A 21,731-nucleotide genomic window follows, 5' to 3' on the forward strand; every position below is an offset into this window, starting at 1 on the left:
CTATAATTAAAATGACTGGCAACATCAAGCATGTTGATGGAGCTCTCACTGGAGCTCTCACTGCTGCTGGTGGAGTCGAACTTGATACCACCACCCGAGAACATGGCCAGGTCGAAAATGGCCAGGCCCTACTACAAGTGAGACATGTACCTACTCTAGGAGAGCCATCGCACACCCAGGCATATACCAACCATAAATAAGGACATATGCTAACACTAGCACAGTTTGTCATTACCAAAACTGTAAACAACCCAAATATCCATTAACATTAGGAGGCATAATTCATAGTGTATTCAAGTAATAGGTTACCACACAGCAACGAGAATAAGCAAACTACTGCTACACACAACTCACAATTATAATGTTGAGCAAAAGAGGCTAGATGCCAAAGAACACATACTGAATAGTTCCATTTCAGTAAAGTTTTTAAAAAACCCACTAACATATGAAGCTAGAACTCTTCCCTTTCAGGAGGAAGGCTTGGGAGGGCAAGGACAAGAGCACACTTCTAAGGACCTGGTAATGTTCTATTCCTTTGTTTGGTTATAAGGTGTGTTCACTTCATGATATGCATTGAGCTATACACTTAGGATTTGTTCATTTTCCTGTATTTTTAATATAGAAATATTCTACTAATATTATATTAAATACCTGAATGAGCTCCTCAAAATGTTTTCCTCCCCAGGATTTTAGTATTATATTGAAATTTATATAATTAATATTATATAAAATTAAAATAGAAAAAAAAATATTTTTTTTTAAGTTAAAAAACACCATGAGTCAGGTGATACCGCTTCCTGTCTTAAAGTTATGGGATGGTTTTCTACAATACTAACAAGGCCACCTGATCTGGCTCCTGCCTACTTCTCTATCTTCAATTCATAGTCCTGCTCCCTCTTCATCACCATGCTCTGCACTGGTCTTTCTTCCCCCTCACACATACCAGCATGGTGGTATGTTCTTGTTGCAGGTCTCTGCTTGCTCTACCCTTTTTGCCTGCTGTTCCTTCCCCATCCTCCTCTGTGGCTGCCTATTTCTCATCTCTCACCCTGGGTCCCCACTTAAATACTACCTCTTCAGAAATGCCTTCCTGGCCTGGCTATGTCCTTTAGCACATCCCACCCCATTTCCCATTCACTTCCCACCCCTGGCATTAGTCAACATTTTCTATACAGGCCCAGATAGTAAATATTCTAGTTTGTGCAGGCCAGATGGTCTCAGTCATAATTATTCAACATTACTGCCTTAGCAGGAAAGCAGTTATGGACAATATGTAAATGAGTGGGCATGGCTATTCCAAAAACACCTTACTTATGGATCTTAACATTTAAATTTTTTATCATTGTGCATGTCATTAATTTTATTTTGATCTAACCCCCTACCCTGCAAGCATTTCAAAAGGTAAAATCTCATAACAAGGCAGGCAGTGGGGCCAGATTTGGTGAATGGCCCTAGATTGCCAACTTCTGCTTTAACCCATGACCCTGATTTACTTAATTCCTAGACCTTATCACTATCTAAAATGACTTCATTCATTCATGTGTTTATTGTCTATCTTCTCCTGCCCCTAACATTTCAGCTCCCAGAGGGAGGGGCCTCATCTCTTTTGTTCACCATTGTGAGACTACTGCCCATCACCATGCTTGACACAGGGAGGCCAAAAGAAATGTTGGCGCAAGCCCACCTGGGTGTGACCACGGCTTTGGCGTGGATCCTGATGCTCTTCCTCCGAGTGGGGCTTATAGAAGCAGACCCATGCTCTTCCCTCAAAGACTCTCCAGTTGAGGATTCAGGTCGGGCTGACTGAGATCGTAATAAAACAGCTTCTCCTGGGTATGAAATTGGCTTGATGCTCCGCTCAAGATAGGGACTCGATTTTACCTTGGCTCGACTGATTTCTGCCTCTTCCTTAACCGGGTATTCTACGGTGAACAGCCCTGTTAACAGAAGGCATGACATCACTCTCCCTCATGGCCCAACCTTTCCTGCCCTGCCGTGGAGCTCTATATATCAGTAGCCCTTCCTTCAGCTCATCTTCCACGCCACTCCTCCACCCTTGCATGTTCTCTGGCTGGGCTGCCTCCCCTCTACTCTCTGGCACAGAGCTTCAACCCTAGTACAGTTAGTGGCTCAGTAAATGCTGGCTGAATGTAGGAACAAATCAATCTTGTTTCTATTCATTCGTCAAGACCCAACTGCGATCCCTCTTCCACCAAGATGTCTGTGTTTCATTCAGCTCCGCGTCCTCCATTGCACTCATACAGGCTGGGTACACAATGCATCCATACTGTTCTCTTCCCTGAGAATGCGGTTCCCTATATCTCTGGATTTAAGTCATTTCCATCTACTTTCTTTGTTGTATTTATTTGTATTCTTGTTTTAGTTCCCTACTAGACTTGAAAACTTCTGAGGCCTGGGAACCTCATTCCTTCATTCACCTACAAAACATTCCTTGGATGCTGGGAATATATAGATGACCCAAACAGGGTTCCCGGACTCTGAGAACTCCAAGTTGGGGTACAGGGGGGTTGGGCAAACAAAGAAATATTCACAATGCTAGGTAGTAAGATTTATAATTAGAGTACATTTTGTATGTGCTGTGGGAACCCAGAGGAATATAAGACTCATTCTGCTGGGGAAATCAGAGAAGGCTTTCTGGAGGAGGGATACAGCTGAACTGAGTCTTTTTTTTTTTTAAGATTTTATTTATTTATTTGACAGACAGAGACCACAAGTAGGCAGAGAGGCAGGCAGAAAGAGAGGAAAGGAAGCAGGCTCCCTGATGGGCAGAGAGCCCGATTCGGAGCTCGATCCCAGGACGCTGGGATCATGACCTGAGCCAAAGGCAGAGGCTTTAACTCACTGAGCCACCCAGGCACCCCTGAACTGAGTCTTTAGGGATGAGAGAAACTCCTTTGAGCACAGCTTCCTGGTAACCCACCAGGGGGTGACATAGAATGGAAGTCACTCTTCCTTTGTCCCCAGGCCCATCAGCAGGAGAGCCTAGATGTGGGAGGGGTCCTGGGGTCACCATGCTGGCCCTGGGGGTGCCCTGTAGCCTAACAGGGACAGCCTGCTGAGCTGGCTGCTTTTTTCTTTTCTGCTGAGATTGTCTGCAAGGAGAGGAACAGGGTCTGTAAACGGCTGATTGACAATACGGGAGAGAGTGCCAAAAGGTGAACCAGTTGGAAGTGGGTCAGAGAGAGTTACAGAACAATGACAGGAGGCCCAGGAAAATAAAACAACCAGGGAAACATTGAGGACACACAGGGTGGTGCTCAGAAACTGAAGGTGGCTAAGGCCACCATTACTTGCAACATGGCCCTGAGCAAGTATCTGCTTCAGCGGCCCAAGCCTTGTCACCCCCTCTATCAATGAGGAAGTCACCCTGCCACCCCATCTCCCTGAGTGGTAAAAAGTTGTCCTCAGTGGTGGAGGTGACTCAAGATTTAGGAAGTTATCGGATAGGCATCCCCCACATTTCTGCCCCTTACCTGCTGCTAGCAAGACAGAATTCATAAACTGTGACACTGTCTTTTGAAAACGCTTCTTGATCTCTGCCAGAGCTCGGTTCATCTTAAATATTTTGTCATCCATGCGGGTCAGCAGCTGGGGAAAGGCCAAGGAGGAGAAAGCATTGTTGCCTCCCCACCAGGAGCTATTAGCTCAGCCCACCAAGAACTAGATTTTGCTCTTGTTTGGAGGAGGTGCTGTCCCCTCTGCTGGGACACACCTCTCTCCCCCTCTGCTCAGTGAATTCCTGCATATCGGTCCAATTTCTGTGGAATTGAAGCCTCAGGTAGAGAGAATGGGGTGGACAGTGGACAGATTTTCTGAAGACTGATGGTCACTCTACATGTCCTTCTTTACCCTACAGGCAGGACTTCTATAAAGGATGCCCTCAATTAATAGCAAAGCCTCAACCATCCTTCTGGCCTTTGGCCCCAGCTGCTGCTTCTAGGCTAATTTTATTTATTTATTTGTAATTTATACCTAGCCTGCTTCCAAAAAGGATTTGAGGTGATGCCCTGGGCTAAAAAAAAAAATAAAAAAAAAAAATTAAAAAAAAAAACCATTTAAATTGAGGTGTTGCCTCACTCTCAAAGTGCTGCTTGATAGAAATATTTAGTGAGGAGCCTGGCTGGAGAGCCATAAAAGCTGGGGCTGCCGTTCCGCCTGTCGCTCTGATAGGTGGCTCCTTTCAAGGTGATGCGTGTCTGGGGAAGCCATTTAACAAGCGTCTCAGTGACAGAAACTTAGTGGGAGGAGGTCACCCTACCTCCCACCCTCAGCTTTTCTAGACTGCCATGGATTTTGCTGATGAACAATACCCAACCCCAACACACAGACCTAGGGAGAAGTTGACCGGACTATAAAAGTCCCAGGCAGGAGAGTGTGGAAGCCACGTCCTTACATGTACAGCTGGGGACACTGAGACCTAGAAATGGAAGGGACCAGCCTAAGGCTCTATGGGCTCTTCCTAGCCTGGGCCAGCCTGCACAGTCAGCAAATTTTCTCCGGGGCCCCTTGCAGCTCAGGAAGTCCCAAGAACCGAACATGAGCCAATTTTCTGGGCCTCCAGATTTCGTGTAAAAGTGTTCCAAGATGCTTAACCTGGCAGGTAAAGTCAACATTTGGAAATTGTGTTCCCTATAATAAATCTGATAGTTCCTCATTTGCTGTTGTTTATCTAGTCTGAAATCTGTTCTCAGACAGAAGGGGTTATGACCTTGACACTTCTACGGAAAGTCAGTCTTCTGGGTCAGCATCAGCGACGATTGACTAGAACCCAGCACTGTTTCCAGAAGCTGCTTTAATGTACTGGTCTGCTTAGCCCTATGCTTAATGTCCCTGAGACAGTTACACTTTTTGAGTTATGATGTCCCTTTAAATAACTTTCCAGGGGCGCCTGGGTGGCTCAGTGGGTTAAAGCCTCTGCCTTCGGCTCAGGTCATGATCCCAGGGTTCTGGGATCGAGCCCCACATCAGGCTCTCTGCTCAGCAGGGAGCCTCCTTCCTCCTCTCTCTCTGCCTGCCTCTCTGCCTACTTGCGATCTCTATCTGTCAAATAAATAAATAAAATCTTTTAAATAAATAAATAAATAAAAACTTTCCAGCTTTCTCTCACACTGTCAAAATGCCTCTATGAGTTTCCCTAATGAAGATGTCCCCTTCTAGACCCGCACGGTCCACTAGAAATAAAATGCAAGCTACACGTGTGGTTGTAAACGTTCCTGTAGCCACATAAAAAAGTTCTTAAAGGTGAAGTTAATTCTAGAAACATATTTATCTAACCTAATATATCAAAAAAGTGGCTGTTTTAACACATACTGAAACTCAAAAAATTTCCCAAGAGAGAAATTTTACATTTTCTTTTCATGTTAAGTTTTTGAAATGCTATGCATATTTTCTTTTATGGCTGATCTCCATTTGGACTTGTCACACTGCATGTCTCCAGTAGCCACTTGTGATTTGTGGCTACCACATTAGACAACACAGCCCTGGACTTCTAGTTCTTGCTTCTAAGATTGGATTCAGGTAAGATAAAATAAAACTTGAATTATAAAAGGGCTTTCCTAGGCCCAGAGGTAATGTTTGGTACATGGGCAGAGAGTGATCTCTCTTGGCTGTTCATGGGTGTCTTTAATTGCTTCCATCCTGGTTCTTAGCTGTGACCCAGGCTCCAGTGATTACCAGATAAGAGGTTGTTAGGAAAACGAAGCATTAATACCATTTTATGGGAAAGAACAATTCTCTAATAACTACTGCCTTTGGTAAGAAAATTAAGCTCACATTTCTTTTTAATACATTCTAAAAGGTTTTTAAGAAATATAGACACAGGACCTCATACATCATGCGTGCTTAGTCATATAACAACGATTTTTAGAGTAATGGCATGGAACCAAATGGGCAGGGTGGACTCACCAATAAGCATGATCATCATCTTAGCCCAAATGGAGTCAAAACTTGGGGTTCTTTTGCTCTTTGAAGTAATCAGTGCAGTCTGAAGTCACAGGCATCTGAGTTTCCTGGGTGCTCCTATGGGACCCCTTTAATGAACACCCTCTCCTGGTACCCCAGTGGCCCCATGGCGCCTGGGAGAGGCGCATTGTACCAATCCAGTTGAATTGCAACTGGTGTTGATGATTTACCCCCTTCCATTAGAAAATATTTTAGATGAGAGGGAGTGAGATTTCTTCCATTTCTACATCTCAACAGCCAACTTGGCACACTGCAAGTGCTAATCAACGTTTATTGAATTATTTAATGAATTAATAAAGTTGAAATGCTGCTCAAATGAAAAGGCAGTGGGAAAACAGGTGCAATCCTCTCCTCTGAGAGAAAAACAGGTGTTCTCTGTATCTTGTTCATATAGCATGGGTCCCTAACAAATGACTGCCTCCATGTCCCCATGTAAAGTGAGAACACTGGGCTGGCTCTTCCTAATGGGCTCTGTCAGCTCTGTGAGTCTATGAGCCTGTGGCATGCTGCTGGCAAATGTGCCTGCAGCACACTGGAGGAAAAAAAAAAAAAAAAAAAAAAGCCTTGCTCAGCCCTAGATAGGAAAATGGGGAGGGTGAACTGCCCTGTGGCTGATCATATAAATGAGCATCCAAACCAAGACACTTTTGAGAGTGAAAGAGGACATTATTAATAATTGCTCCAGGCTGGCAGGTATAAACTGGGACTGGGCCCGCTGAAACTAGGAGGTGTGGTCCTTCTGCCCCTGTTCCAAGAACCTTCCACAGAGAACTAATCCCAGCAAAGTGCCCTGTTTGCAATGAAAATGGCCTGCTCCTTCAATGAACCCTTGTTTACACCAGTCTCACGGTGTATGTCAAGTGTTCTCAGCTAGACCAGAAACCCCTCAGGAACTGGGGACCGTGTGCCCTCCATCCTCTCCATCTCTCTCCATGATGTTGACTCAGGATCAGACACACAGTAATAAGACCCAATGACTAGAAGACCTGAGAAGACCTGGGCTTCCAGACTCCACCGTTTTCTTACCCACCCAACAAACATTTAGTAAGTACTTAATCTGAAGCAGTCCTGTGCTGAAGCCCTAGGGAAACAGACATTAGTAGAAATCATAGGGAATTCTCAATCTGGTAGAAAAAATGGGTTTATAAATAAAGGAGTGCTAGAATAGAGATGAGTCATGGTTGGGAGGGCTGAGCAGAGGGAAAGGCAGACTCTCCTAGGGATGGGAAAGGGAGTGGTGGAGAAGGTCATCAACACACATTGGTAGTTACTCTTTCCAGTATCATCTCTCCCTCTTCTGGTAACAGCACCATGATGTTCCTGCCAGGTGGTATAGCTGGGGCTGATCACACCCTTTGGCTTTCAGGATGGACATGCTACTCCAACCTGGCCTGTGAGAGCAACATGTGCTCCTGGTCATGCGGGCCGCTTCAGGCAGAGGCAGCAATGTTGGTGTTGCCACTTCTACTTGAGCACTTAGGAAAGAGAAGCCCTTTTTCTCCTAGGAAGAACAAAGCTGGTAGAATCATGAGCCTAGAGATACTCATGACCATCTTGTCACCATAAGGTGAGAAACTCCCTGAGAGTGAAGCCAACAAAGAGGAAAGCAGGAGCCAAGGGATGGGAAGAGCTGATGGAGTCATTTGAGAGTCTGGATCCAGCCATGCCTAAAGCTGCCTACTGACAGACTTTTCAGTTTGCTGAGCCAGTATTGTTTCTCTCCATGTTAGCTAATCTGCTTTGGATGCTATTACAACTGAGACTCCTAACTGATAGAAGTTTCACAGAGAAGGCGGTGCTAACATCAGACAGTGAATGATGAATAGCAGTTCACTCATTAGTCAGAGAAAGAGGTAGGGCCCTGTCCCATGCAGAGGGATAAGGGATAGAGGGATAGGAGGAGCACAGGCATTGAGATATGGACTGGCAGCCCATAGTGAGACAGCCTGGGGTCAGGCCTGGGGACCTGGTCTGCTTTAACTTACCCGTTTTTCATGTGCTACCCCATGGGGACAGTTGTTGGCTGATACGGAGAGTGTTATTCTTTCATTTAGGGAGGTGAAGGTGACCGTGATGGAGTCCTGGCTTAGCACCGTCAGCTTCATTTGCTCATTCACCTGCAGAAGAAACGGTACTTAGGGAATCTCTGTTTCTATTATCCACCCTTCCACCACAAAGCACAAAACTCCTCTTGGGTTGGGGCCAAGAAAGCTGTAAGATCTTTTCAGTTGGAATTTAGCTTTCATGGAGAAGAAAGAATTCCAGTCTTTCTTTGGGGACTGACAGAAAAAGTAACTGATGCCTTCCCATCCCTGCTCCTTCCCTTTCCAGCCCAAGCTTAGAACCAACTGTGAAAGAGACATAGGTGTCTGGAGGTAAATCAGCTTTGGTTCTAGCAGAACTAGATGGCGATGCAGCTTGGGTCATAAGCCTACACTCTCTATGAGTCAGACATGTGCACCCAGGCACCAGGTCTGACTATGAGCCTTGCTCTAGAGTATGCAGAGCTGCCTTGGGAAGCTGACAACATGGCAGGAGGCACCAGAGTGCACTCTGTGGGTGCGTGGGCAGTTGAAAAAGGCGAACCCAGCAGGGGCTGAGCCACACATGCTCAGTCCCCTCCCCTCAATCCCCAAATATGTCACTACTCTTCCCCTGAGGAGCCAAAGGAGCTTTTTTAAAAAGTCACTTCCAAAAAGGTAGACTTTCCTATGTATCAGTCCTAGACAGAAAGAGGGAGGATGAGCTGCCTTTCCAGCAAATCACTCCTTACTGAAAATTTTGTGTTCTAGAAGTAAGTTCAAGTTCAGACTCTGTTAGCAAGCCAGCTTCTCTGAAGCTCAAATTCCTCAACAGGAAGAGTTGAAAGGCTAGTATTAGGTTCAAACAAGATAAAGATTATGGAAGTGGCTTCACATGCCACATAGGCCCATAACACACATGAGCAGATATTGTCAGGATGCAGCAGTGCAATCCCATGAGGTCCCTGGATGGTTCACATGTGCAGAGAGTTATGTGTGCACAGTGACCCTACCCAAGGGGCTAGGAGTCTATAGCCCCACCTGCTGCTGTTCCGTCTTCAATGTCCCTGACCTGTGTGCCCCAGACTCCTCTGTAGTAAGGAAATACTCTTTATTTTGCTCCTTCCATTTCCTTCTGCTCTTCCACTTATTGGCCCCAAGGTCTACTTTCAGTTTCCGCACCACAGAGTCCCTTTCTCATACTCTGCAGTCTGTGTGCTAGCACTCTCCAGCATCTGGAAAACATTTGATCCATGGCTGTCTTCTTGCCAAGTGTCTTGACATCCTCAAACTTGTTGATCACTCCCACTTAAGAAAAAACCCTACCTTCTCCTGTTCTTCTTCTATGGAGTGTAGAATAGAGCTGTGGTTGAGAGCTCAAGTGCTACAGTTTGACAAGTTTCAAATACCAGTGTTGCTACTTACCAGTGGAGCAATTTAAGGCAAGCTGGTTAGCTTTTCTGAACCTGGGGGCTGTAACACAAGTTTTTTCCTAAGGCACTGAGCAGATTTCATGGGATAAAACAAGCAGAGGGCTTAACACAGTACAACTGTTTTTTATTATGCCAACTCCCTGGGTGGTTTCTCTTCCTCTCCCCCATGCCCCAAATATGGGTGCTCTACAAGCTCATTCACTACTCATCTTCTTGGGAATTCATGAGCCAATCCATCACATATATCCATCATCCCTAATCTCTCACCCTAAGAGAGGATTATATCACAGAAGCCACTGAGCCCAATCAGCACATCTAAAACTACATTGATTTCTGACTCTCTCAGAAACTTCTTTTTTCACACAGACACATATTCCATTGTGGTCATCTATACTCCTCTCTCCTCTTATTTAGCCCCTACAGCTGATGTTTGAATGCCACTGAATCCTACTGAAATGGTTCCTTTAAGAAATGTTGCTGCTACCCTTCATCATGTCAGGTATGGCTAGTAACTCCATAACTAGTCTTTGTACTAGCCCATCCACTGATTTTTCCCTTTCTAACACAGCTGACCCAAGCATGGCGGCCTTCAACTTAGAAACTAACCAGCTGGTTGTACTTCCAATATAGCTGAGTCAGTTCCTACCAGGCTGACCCAACCACAGAACTTGACACAAATACAATAAAACAACATCCCAAAGACTCTGAAGAATAAACAAAAGAGGGCAAATTTTGAAGAATCAAAACTTAAAAGAAAGGGCCAGCATAGGATGAATTTCTACTTTATAGATTTAGCCCGAAGGCAAGCCACAGTCATGGCCAAAACACCACTATCTTCCTGGTCCAGGGAAAGAGTGAACCTGTGGAAACTACAATCACAGAAAAGTAAGGATAAAATTCCAGAAGGGATGGTGCCAAAGAAATGGAGGCCCAAATTCTTTTTTTTTTTAAGATTTTATTTATTTATTTGACACAGAGAGAGATCACAAGTAGGCAGAGAGGCAGACAGAGAGAGGGGGGAAGCAGGCTTCCCGCTAAGCAGGGAGCCCAATGTGGGGCTCGATCCCAGGACCCTGAGATCATGACCTGAGCCGAAGGCAGAGGCTTAACCCACTGAGCCACCCAGGCTCCCCGAGGCCCAAATTCTATGAATAAACCATCCATACCCCTGGCTAATCCCTGAACCATGCATAAACAGGGAAGACTCAAGATAGCTTACTGATAGGGAAACAGAAAAACTGAACTGAGATGTGAACTCTTGCCTCCTGCGGGTAAAACAGAGTTTGTGGTGTGAGTCTGACCAAGATCACTGCCTGCTAAAACAAAAATGTTAACACTTTTCAGAGAAATATACCAAATTTCAGACTCCACAATCCACAGATCCTCAGACAACATACACAATGTCAATGTCTAAAATTACTCAACATGTAAAGAACCAGTGAAGTATGAGCTATTCTCAAGGTAACAGATAAATGTGTGGTATGTCCCGGATGTTGACATACCATTGAAAAGAACTTTAAAGTAGCTAATTTAACTGTATTCAATGAAGCCAAGGAAAATATATTTGTAATAAATGAAAAATAGACAATCTCAGCAGAGAAAATAGAAAATATAAAGAAAAAACTAAATGGAAACCTAGACTTGAAAATACATATATGAAATTTTAAAGATCAACAGGATTAGCATAACAGCAGAATGAAGATATCAGAATAAAGTCAGTGCACTTGAGACTTAGATCCATAGAAATTACCCAATCTGAGAACAAAAGAACAGAGTTGGAGTGCCTGGGTGGCTTAGTTGGTTAAGCATCCAACTCTTGATTTTGGCCCAGGTCATGATCTTGGGTTGTGAGATCAAGCCCCATATGGGGTTCCACAATGAGCATGGAGCCTGCTTAAGATTCTCTCTGGGGGTGCCTGGGTGGCTTGGTAGGTTAAGGAGTGACTCCTGATTTCCACTCAGATCATGATCTCAAGACTGTCAGATCAAGCCCTGTGATGGGCTCCATGTTCAGCAGGGAGTCTGCTTGAGATCCCCCCACTGCTCCTACTCTCTTTCTCAAATAAATAAATCTTTCTTTCTTTCTTTCTTTTTTTTTTTTTTTTTAAGAGGCAATGTCAACTCGAATGTCCACACACGGTAGCCTTAAAAAAAAAAAAAAAAAGATTTTCTTTCTCTCTCTCTCTACCCCTCTCCTCTGTCCCTCCCCCTGGTTGTACTCTCTCTCTCTCTCAAAATTAAAAAAAAAAGAAAGAATGAATTAACAGAGTCTCAGAGACCTTTGGGACAATATTAAAATCTCTAAAATACATGTAATTGGAGTCTCAGGGGAAAAGGAGAGAGATTGAACACAATTTCCCCTAAAACAATGACACAAGACTTTCCAAATTCAGTGAAGGACAAAAATGTACAAATTCAAGAAGCTCAAGAAATCCCAAACAGAACAAAGACAACCATACCCAGACACATCATAGTCAAACTTAGAAAATCAGATTAAAGAGGAAATCTTGAAAACAGCTAGAAAAATGAAGAATGATTTGAACATTCAATGATTTCAATAACTACAGACTTCTCATTGTAAACTTTGGAGGACATACACAGTAGAAAAGCATCTTTAAATTGCTGGAAGGAAGGGGAAAAAAACCCAGTCAACCCAGAATTCCATGCCCAGCAAAGATATCCTTTCATAAAGACATTTTTTTAAATGAAGGTAAAGATAATTTGTTGTCAGCAGATCTGTACTTCAAGAAATGCTTAAAAGAACTTCTTCAGACTGAAGAGAAAGAATACTGGAGGGAAACTTGGATTTTCGGAGAGGAATGAAAAACACTGGAAATGTTAATATCTGGGTGAAAACAAACTGGCCAATGCAGCCTACAAAACAACAAGCAATTTCCTCAGCCTGACATCTAACACCTCTCACCTCTACTCCACAGCATATACATCTTCTGCCCCCTTTCTTTCACAAGAAGCACCTGTGGGCTTTTAAAACTGCCACACTAAGTCCTAACTCTAAGCCTTTAAAGATACTATTCCTTCTACCCAGATGCTTTCCCTTCCCTCTTCTATCTACATGAATCACATGCACACATGCTGCTGTTGCAGCTCAAGGGTCACTTTGTCTTCCTGGCCTCTCCTGACTGCACCAGCCCTATTGTGCATTTCTCTGTATGCAGCTGCAGGGGATAAAACAATGAACTGAACTATATTGCCAAAACACTTTAGTGATGTCAAAGCAACTTCCCTGCCATTATTTTATTTAGTTTCCACAAAAGCAGTGTGAGGCAGGGCTGGTGTGGCGACCTACTCTGCATTGATTAGACCACCCAGACTCAGAGGAGCTTAGTGATTTTCACAAAGCTTCATAGTCAGAGTCTGGCTAGCTGGCACAAGGCTTCTCAGGCTCTCATTCCATTCTGTCCACTAAGTCACACTGATACACAATATGTGGTGCCTGTCTGCAACCAATTTATAATTGTCATGGACTGTAAACTTTTCATAGAGCTACAAAAAGCTTAATATTAAGACAATAATTCAATACACTCCTAGACTGACAATCTCTGACATGGCCAAGCATCAGAAAAACTTGTGAAAACTACAGAAATCTAGCACTTAAAACAGACCACCTGAATCAGAATCTCTCTGAGGCTGTGCCTGCAGATCTTCATTTTTTAAGGTTCCATAGGATTCTGATATGCAACCAGAGCATGATTAATAATCATATGACTAACCCAGAATGTGGGTACTGTGAGAAAAGAGAAATGGATGTGGACTGCAGTGCCATGATGGAGAAGAAGCATGAGCTGAGCTGTGAAGGAGGGGAAATTTGGTTTGACAGAGAGAGGAGGGGGCACATTTCAGGTCAAGGGATAGGAAGGGTGAGATATGTTCAAGATATTGAATGTTTCTGAGTGGAGGTCTGATCTATAGGAATTGGGATATAAGGATGAAAATCCAGTGGCCAATGCAGAGGATGAACAAGATGGGTCTGAGACAGACGATTAGGGGAAGGGTACCTGAGCCCTGCCACACACTTCAAGAGTAGTTCCATCCATAACACTTACACTGGGGCTCTTAATATCAAGCCACCTTGAGTAGATTCTGTGTTCTGTGATCTTTCTTTGAATCCCAACCCTATGAATTTGTCTCTCTCTCATTGCCCTTATTCTTCTCTATCTTATATTCTTATTAATCTCCTGGACTTTTGGGGTTCCTTGAAGGGTTTACTTATCTTTTTACCCTCTAGATCAGTGATTCTCAGTCAAGGGCAACTACTCCCTCCAGAGACATCTGACAATGACTGAGGATATTTTTAGCTGTCACAGCTTGGGGAGGTGATACTACTGGTATCTGGTGGGCTGCTGCTAAATATCCTACAATGCATAGTTATAGCAAAGAATTATCCATCCTAAAATGTCATTTCTGCCAAGGATGAGAAATTCTGCCTTAAATAAGTTACAAGCACATTTAGTTACTTTATTAATAAATTTATCATTATTATTTAATAATAGTAATTCCACTCTAATTTATTTTACTTGATAAAATAAATTTTATTAATTTATTATTTAATCTTTGATGAATGGCTGTCTGAACAATCAAATGAATAATAAAAAAAAGATTTGTCCGTCAGCCACCTTTGACTTGCAGGTTTCTTATTTCGTGACATAGTAAAGATATAAAAGAAACTGGGCAGACCAACATAGAATTACTAACTCTTCTTATTGCCATGTATAGGCATTAAAAACAAAGCTATCAACTACTATAATGATTCCTTCATAAAGTGAGGGGTATTTAAACCATCAAAATGTAGTAATATTAACAATAAGAACAAGATAGGACAGATATTACTAGGAAGATTCAGTACAGCAACGAACAGTTGCTGTAGGCTGGTGAAAAGTTTACCTCAGCCAGCTCCCAACCACTACTCACCAACTGAGGAACCTTTGAAAGAGATTATAAAGCTCCTGAGGGCAAGACATTTGTCTTACAGGTAGCACTCTGACTCTAAATGCTGGGAAGCCCAAGGAAGGTTGCTGAAGCCACCCCACCTGTGCTGTCCATGCCCACCTTATATTCCAGGGAAAGCAAAGCCTCTGTCTTAGAAGTCCAGCTCCATTTGTGAACTACGTAGCCTTTGTAGTCATTGGCAGTCCCACCTTCCTCATCCAAGACCAAGACGTATGGGCAACTAGAAGAAATATAGCAGTGAGAAGTTGATGTCAAGCCCCTGAAGGAAGCCTCATCACTACAGACTATAGGCAGGCAGGGCTCCGAGACTCTGCCCTAGACTAGAAGAACCCTGAAGGCCAGTGGGCAGCCTCACTTCCTCTGCCTAATACGGTTTGATACCTCTTCATCTGTTGATGCCACAGGAATGTCAGTCAGAAAGGGCAGGTTTGAGAGAGATAATAGAGGCTCAGGCCAAACCCAAAAGGGAAGAAATGAGATATGTGCCCAAAAGCCTGGGTGTATAAGATCTCAGGCACCAAAATGGGAATGGGAACATCTATAGCAGAAGAATAAGTCATTCCTTCTGAAAACATTTCCTTATGACATTGACTTTTGACTGACAAGAATATGTGCCTCTCTTTAAAACCCCCATGGAAGTTGTACCCATGGCTTCTCCTTCACTCACTTCTGGTATAAAACACTCTTCTCCACTAACTCTTCCATGAATCCAGCCAACAATCCAGACCTTAGTGCTCTGGGGGTACAAGTGGAGCAGGACTTGGGGAGGTGCCCTTCTCTTTTGCTATGACATGGATCTAGCAAGCAAAGATCAGCCCTCAACATACCTATGTCCCTGCAGGTCCCAATTTAGCCCTGCCTCACAGCCTTCCCAGGCCTCTGGACACTGACGGCCCCTCCTTTTCCTGTGGACCACCACTTCAGTGCCTCCTCTGTAACCTCCAGAAACACTTCATGGGGCCAGGATTCCCCCAAAACACTCACCGGGCCTTCATGTTGTACTGAACACAGCCCTGTCCTTCAGCATTGAGCAGAGCCAGAAAGAAGCTAGGCGTATCATTAAAGAGGCAGGTGATGGTTCTTCCTTTGCAGCATGTGGGGATCTGACACATGGCGATGTTTCCAGAGGGATAGCTGGCAGATAGTCAAGGAGAACAGAAAACTCTCCAGGTTCTGCTTTCAGGTGCTCCAGATCTCATGTCAAAATGATAGTTATTTGGTGCATCATTCTCAGTCTTCAAAGACCCTCTCTGCACTTTGCTAAGTAACAACTAAATAATTATGGAGCACAACCATGCCCCGCGTGCCTTCCTGTATCTTCTTTCCATTCGTCAAAACCACCCTATGGTAGGTAGTATTATCTCCATTTCACAGATGAGTAGGGCCTCCTGGGATGTGGGACTTTCAGTGCTAAAGCCAGGAAAGTCTCAGGCAAATCAGGGCAAGTTGGATCTATAGGATGAGGAATCCAAGGTGCAAAGAAATGATCATCCCACACAACAGAACAGGGAAGTGGCAGAACTTGTGCCTGAAATATGAAGTATATTTCTAATGTTGTCAGACTGCCTCCCCTTATGATCAGTCTAGGAGAGGAGGCAATGTCTCCTTGCTCATTTCCTACTAAGGCAACCCCAAAAAGCACTGGTCTCAGCTTAAAGGAATATGGTGTGGACAGCAGGAATTTCAATAGTACCCCAGAAGAATTTCAGGGGTTGGCACCAGGGCTCAACTGCTTTCAAATGCTTCCCCACCAATGGGGGGAAAGATAAACAGATAGGAATAATAAACAGTAACAAATGGAAATTCTAGAGCTGAATAGTACAATAACTGGAATGAAAAAAAATCACTAGATGGGTTTAGCAGCATATTGGAGCAGAAGTGTCAGTGAACTTGAAGATGGATCAATAGAGTTAACCAGCCTGAGGAGCACAAAGAAAAAAGAATGAAGAAGAGTTAATGGAGCCTAAGAGATCCAAGGCAGACCATCATGCATACAAACATATCCGTAACAGGAATCTCAGAAGGACAGAAGAGAGAGAGAAGAGGGGAAGAAAGAATATTTGAAGAAATAATGATAAAAAGTGCCACAAATTTGATGAAAGACATGGCTGTACACACTCAAGAAGCTTAACAAACTGGAAGGAGAATAAACGCAAAGAGAGCCATGCTGAGACACATTATTATCAAATTGCCAAAAGACAAAGACAAAGACTCTTGAAAGCAGCAAGAGAAAAGAGACTCATTGTGTACATGGGATACTTAATGAAGATAAGGATAATTTCTTACCAGAAACCATGGAGGCCAGAAGGCACTGGGATGAAATATTTAAACAGCCAAAAACAAACAAACAAACAAACAAACAAACAAAAAAAACCCCACACAACTATCAACCAAGAATTCTATATTGAGCAAAACTACCCTACAAAATGAAGAAATTAAGACTTTCTAGATAAACATAAGTTGAGGGGGTTCACCATAGGTAGACCTGCCCTATAGGAAATGCTAGGCTGACATGAAAGGATATTAGATAATAATTAAAAGCAATATAAGTAAAAAGAATACCAGTAAAGGTAACTATACAAGTAAATATAAAACCAGTATTATTGTATTTTTGGTTTATAATTTCTCTTTTTACCCCAGCTAAGTTGAAAGACAAAGATACAAAACACTAATTGTAAATCTATGTTAATGGCACACATTCATATATAAAGATGTAATTTCTGATAACAACATAAAGGAGGAAGGGTGAGCTGTTTAGCAGCAGAGTTTTGTGTACTATTAAGCCTAAATTGGTATTAGTTCAAACTAGTATGTTGTCAGCTGTAATTCTCAAATGTATTAGTTTCTTGGGATTTCCATAATATCCAGGCCACAAACTTGATAACCTGAACAAGAGAAATTTATTCTCTCACAGTTCTGGATGTTTGAAGTCTGAAATCAAGGTGTTGACAGGGCCCATATCTTTCTTTCCTCTTTGTAGGTCTGTTTTCTCTTGATTGGATTGGGCTCCACCCTAAGCCAATATGACTTAATCTTAATTAATCATATCTGCAAAGACCCTACTTCCAAATATGATCACATTCTGAAGCTCCAGATGAACATACATTTTGGAGACACTATTCAACCCATTATACCAGAGTAAACACTAAACAACAACAACAAAAACCCAAAAGATATGGAGTAAAGAAAATGAGAGAATAAAAATGGCATATTACAGGGCGCCTGGGTGGCTCAGTTGTTAAGCAGCTGTCTTCGGCTCAGGTCATGATCCCAGGGTTCTGGGATCGAGGCCCACATTGGGCTCCCTGCTCTGCGGGAAGCCTGCTTCTCCCTCTCCTGCTCCCCCTGCTTGTGTTCCCTCTCTGTGTGTCTGTCTCTGTCAAATAAATAAAATCTTAAAAAAAAAAAATGGCAGGGCGCCTGGGTGGCTCAGTGGGTTAAAGCCTCTGCCTTAGGCTTGGGTCATGATCCCAGGGTCCTGGGATCGAGCCCCATGTCGGGCTCTCTGCTCAGCAGGGAGCCTGCTTCCCTTCCTCTCTCTCTGCCTTCCTCTCTGCCCACTTGCGATCTCTGTCTGTCAAATAAATAAAATCTTTTAAAAAAAATGGCATATTACAAAAAAAAAATCAGTTCAACATAGAAGGAGGTAATAGTATAGGAACTCAAGAACAACAACAACAAAAAGATATCACATATAGAAAATGAATAGTAAAATGACAGAATCAAGCCCTTCCATATCAGCAATTACATTAAATAAAAATGGATTAAATTCTCCAACAAAAAGGCAGACTGACAGAATGGATTATTTTTAAAATCCATTTAAATATATGTACATATATATGTTTAAATATATATGCTGTCTATAAGAAGCTTACTTTAGATTCAAAGACACAACTAGGTTGAAAGCCAGATGATGGAAAATAGATATTCCATCCAACTAGTAACCAAAAGACAGTAGAGGTGGTTATACTTATATCATAGAGAAAAGACTTTAAAAATGTTTATAAGAGACAAAGAAGAAAATTGCACATTGAGAAAAAGGTCAATACCTCAAGAAGATACAATTATAGACATATACGCGCCTAACAGCAGAGCCCCCAAAAATATGAAGCAAAAACTTACAGGGTTAAAAAAAGAAATAGTTCTACAATAGAAGTTGGGAGATTTCACTATCTTACTTTTAATCATGGACAGAACAATTACACAGAAGATCAATAAAGAAAATAAAGAATTTGAACACTGCTATAAACCAACTAGACCTAACAGAACACTCCACCCAACGATAGACAATACACATTCTTTTTGAGTCCACAGGACCATTCTCTGGTAGAGACAATATGTTAGGCCACAAAACAAGTCTCAATAAATTTGAAAAGATTGGAATCATAGAAAGTACCTTCTCTGACAACAGAATGAAATTAGAAATCAATGTCAGAAGGAAATTTAGAAAATTCTCAGATAGGTGCAAATTAAACAATACACCCAAAAACAAATGGATAGAGAAGCATTCACAAGGGAAATTAGAAAACAGCTAAAAGTGTGAAAACAAAAATACAATATATCAAAATTTATGGGATAAGGCATGGGAATGAGGTCAGAAGGCAGAGTCCAAGGGAGCAGCCACAGAGGCCAGGACAGCTGTTGACATTTGGGCTGGGACACTGAGGAGCCCTGGGAATCTGGCCCAGTCTCATGCTCCCATCCTCATCCAACGTGCTCTTCACAGGGGATGACCCTCAACCAGGTGCTCACACCTACATTCAGGGCAGACAGACCTGGCAGATTTACTATCGGGTGTTCCATTGTAATAATGTTGGAGTTAGAAAATCTCCATTTCTTTGCTCCAAACCAGAAGACTTTGTTCCCTGCATACAGAGTAGGAGTAATGTTGGTAGAAGCTGGCTGACATTTAAAGCTGAAGATTATCATGACTGTTTAACATAAGCTCTATTCTGAAGTAAAATTAATTGTCTTGGAAATACAGTGTTGATTTCATTCTGAGTGCTCAGAGAATCATCCTCACAGGAACACAATATACCGCCCAAATTTGCTTTTGGAACCATGAAAACTGCTTATTTTTTGTTTTGACAATACAATCATAGATGACAATAGTGACACCTGGATTGTACAGTGCACTCCAGAGAAAAATCTTCTACAAAACTCTTATGAAAAAGGATTCGGGGCAGAATCTTTAAGTATTTGGAAGTTGCAGGTGTAAGAGAAGATGAAGTGAAAAGATCAGGGACATCAATATCTTTCATTCTAGGGATGGTGGAACTTTTGAACTTTATAAAGAAGGACAAGGATAAATTTTACTGCATCATTATTACAGATTCAAAATCAGTTTCCATATATGGGGTTTTAGGAGCTACCAATTTTCATGATGTGTTTGGTGAAGTGTTTGCAAATCTAGCAGATTTTGATAACAAAGGTCATCTAACTGAAAAATTATCAAACTCATTCTTGCAGTTAGGTACCCAGAGAATCTTTGCAAAAATGTAGTTTTGGTAGAATTTGTAGATTCAGTTACAACTTGTGAATTATATACAAATTGTTTATATAGGTGATGGTGAAAATGATGTCTGTCCAGTAACTATTTAAAAGAAGAATGCTGTTGCCATGCCATGGAAAGGATATACTTTAGAGAAAACTCTTTCCAAAATGTCTCAAAATCTTGAACCTATGGAATAATCTGTTGTAGTTTGGTCTTTGTGTATTGAAATAATTTCTCATTTACAATTTTTAGTAAAGGAGTAATATGTCAACAACATTATGGGATGATGTGAAAGCAGCGCAGGAAGAAATTAATAGCTATAAATACCCACATTGAAAGAGAAGATCTCAAATCAATAACCATAATTTCTACCTGAGGAACTAGAAAAAGAAGAGAAAACCAAAGTTAAAACTAGCCAAAGGGAGGAAATAATACAGATTAGAAGAGAGAAAAATAGAACAGAGCAAAGAAAAACACTGGAAAGAACAAACAAAACCAAAAGTTGATTCTTTGAAAAGATCAACAAAATTGAGAAACCTTTAGCTAGACTGAGTCAGAGAAAAGGGAAAATTCAAATTCCTAAAATCATAAAGTGGAGACTTTACTACTGACTTTACAGAAATTAAAAAAAATACATCATAAGAGATGTATATGAACAATTGTATATCTACAAGTGATATAGTCCATTTGGGGAAAAAAAAATCCTAGAAACACACAAAGGAAGTTGTAGGATACAAAATCAACACACAGAAATCAGTTGTCCCTCATGAACATGGGATGTCTTTCCATTTATCTCAGTCTTCTTTAATATATCTCAACAGTATTTTGTAGTTTTTGATGTAGAAGTCTGACACCTCCTTGGTTAAATTTATTCCAAAGTATTTTATGCTTTTGGATGCTAGTGTAAATGACATTATTTCCTTTGGTTCATCACTTTTTTATTCTTGCTGCTGTTCATAGAGCATTTCACATAATTTGTTGTTAGTATTCAAGGATTGGCAGACTTAATATTGTTCATGGCAAAATGCCCCACAGTGACCTATAGATTCAGTACAATTCATATCATAATTTCATCAGTCTGTTCTTACAAAAACAGGAAATTTGATTTTAAAAATCATATGGACTTGCACAGGACCCCAAATAACCAAAATAATCTTGAAAAAAGAAACAGGTGAGTCAAACTTCCTAATTTCAACACTTCACTACAAAGCTACAATAATCAAAACACTGTGGCACTGACATACAGATCAATGGACTAGAACTGAGAGTTCAAAAGTAAACTCATATATCAACGATTAACTGATCTTCAACAAGGGTGCCAAGACCATTCAATGGCGAAAGAATAGTCTCCTCAAGAAATAGAGGTGGGACAACTGGCTATCACTTGAGAAAGGATGGAGTTGGATCCTGATCTCACACCATATGTAAATATCAACTGAAAATGGATCAAAGACCTAAATGTAAGATCTGTAAACCATTAAACTCTTAGAAGACAATACAGGCACAAGGGTAGTTTCTTGGATATGAAACCCAAAGCAGAAGGAATAAAAAGAAAAGAAAAGAAAAGAAAAATTGGACTTCATAAAAATTAAAAACTTCCATACTTCAAAGGATACTATCAAGAGAATGAAAAAACACCCCACAGGATAGGAAAAAAGTTGCAAATCATTTATCAGATAAGGATCTAGTATCTATAATATATAAACAACTCTTGGAACTCAATAAATAATGGACAATAAAAAAATGGGTAAAGGACTTGAATACACATTTTGACAAAGAAGATATGCCAAGAAGGCACATGAAGATGCTTGAAATCATTAGTTATTAGGAAAA

General features: G+C 41.7%; 1 protein-coding gene and 1 pseudogene across 6 annotated transcripts in view; one reads left to right on the forward strand and one right to left on the reverse strand.

Annotated features, from left to right (window-relative positions):
• CUNH3orf20 (chromosome unknown C3orf20 homolog) overlaps positions 1-21,731 on the reverse strand; it is an 84,759-nt gene that overhangs the window by 33,750 nt on the left and 29,278 nt on the right. For 5 of the 6 annotated variants that reach the window (XM_032841480.1, XM_032841481.1, XM_032841477.1 and 2 more), the window contains 5 exons: positions 15,389-15,538; positions 14,504-14,624; positions 7,968-8,099; positions 3,495-3,609; positions 1,685-1,937 (listed from right to left, as the gene is read on the reverse strand). In XM_032841480.1, the coding sequence (XP_032697371.1) occupies positions 1,685-1,937; positions 3,495-3,609; positions 7,968-8,099; positions 14,504-14,624; positions 15,389-15,538 (771 nt within the window). The remainder of the gene's footprint in view (positions 1-1,684; positions 1,938-3,494; positions 3,610-7,967; positions 8,100-14,503; positions 14,625-15,388; positions 15,539-21,731) is intronic. The other variant, XM_032841483.1, reaches the window with a different exon arrangement.
• On the forward strand, positions 19,479-20,161 carry LOC116857431 (annotated as a pseudogene).

This window comes from Lontra canadensis, unplaced genomic scaffold (assembly GCF_010015895.1).
Source record: "Lontra canadensis isolate GAN:19392208 unplaced genomic scaffold, GSC_riverotter_1.0 scaffold124, whole genome shotgun sequence".
Lineage (NCBI taxonomy): Eukaryota > Metazoa > Chordata > Mammalia > Carnivora > Mustelidae > Lontra > Lontra canadensis.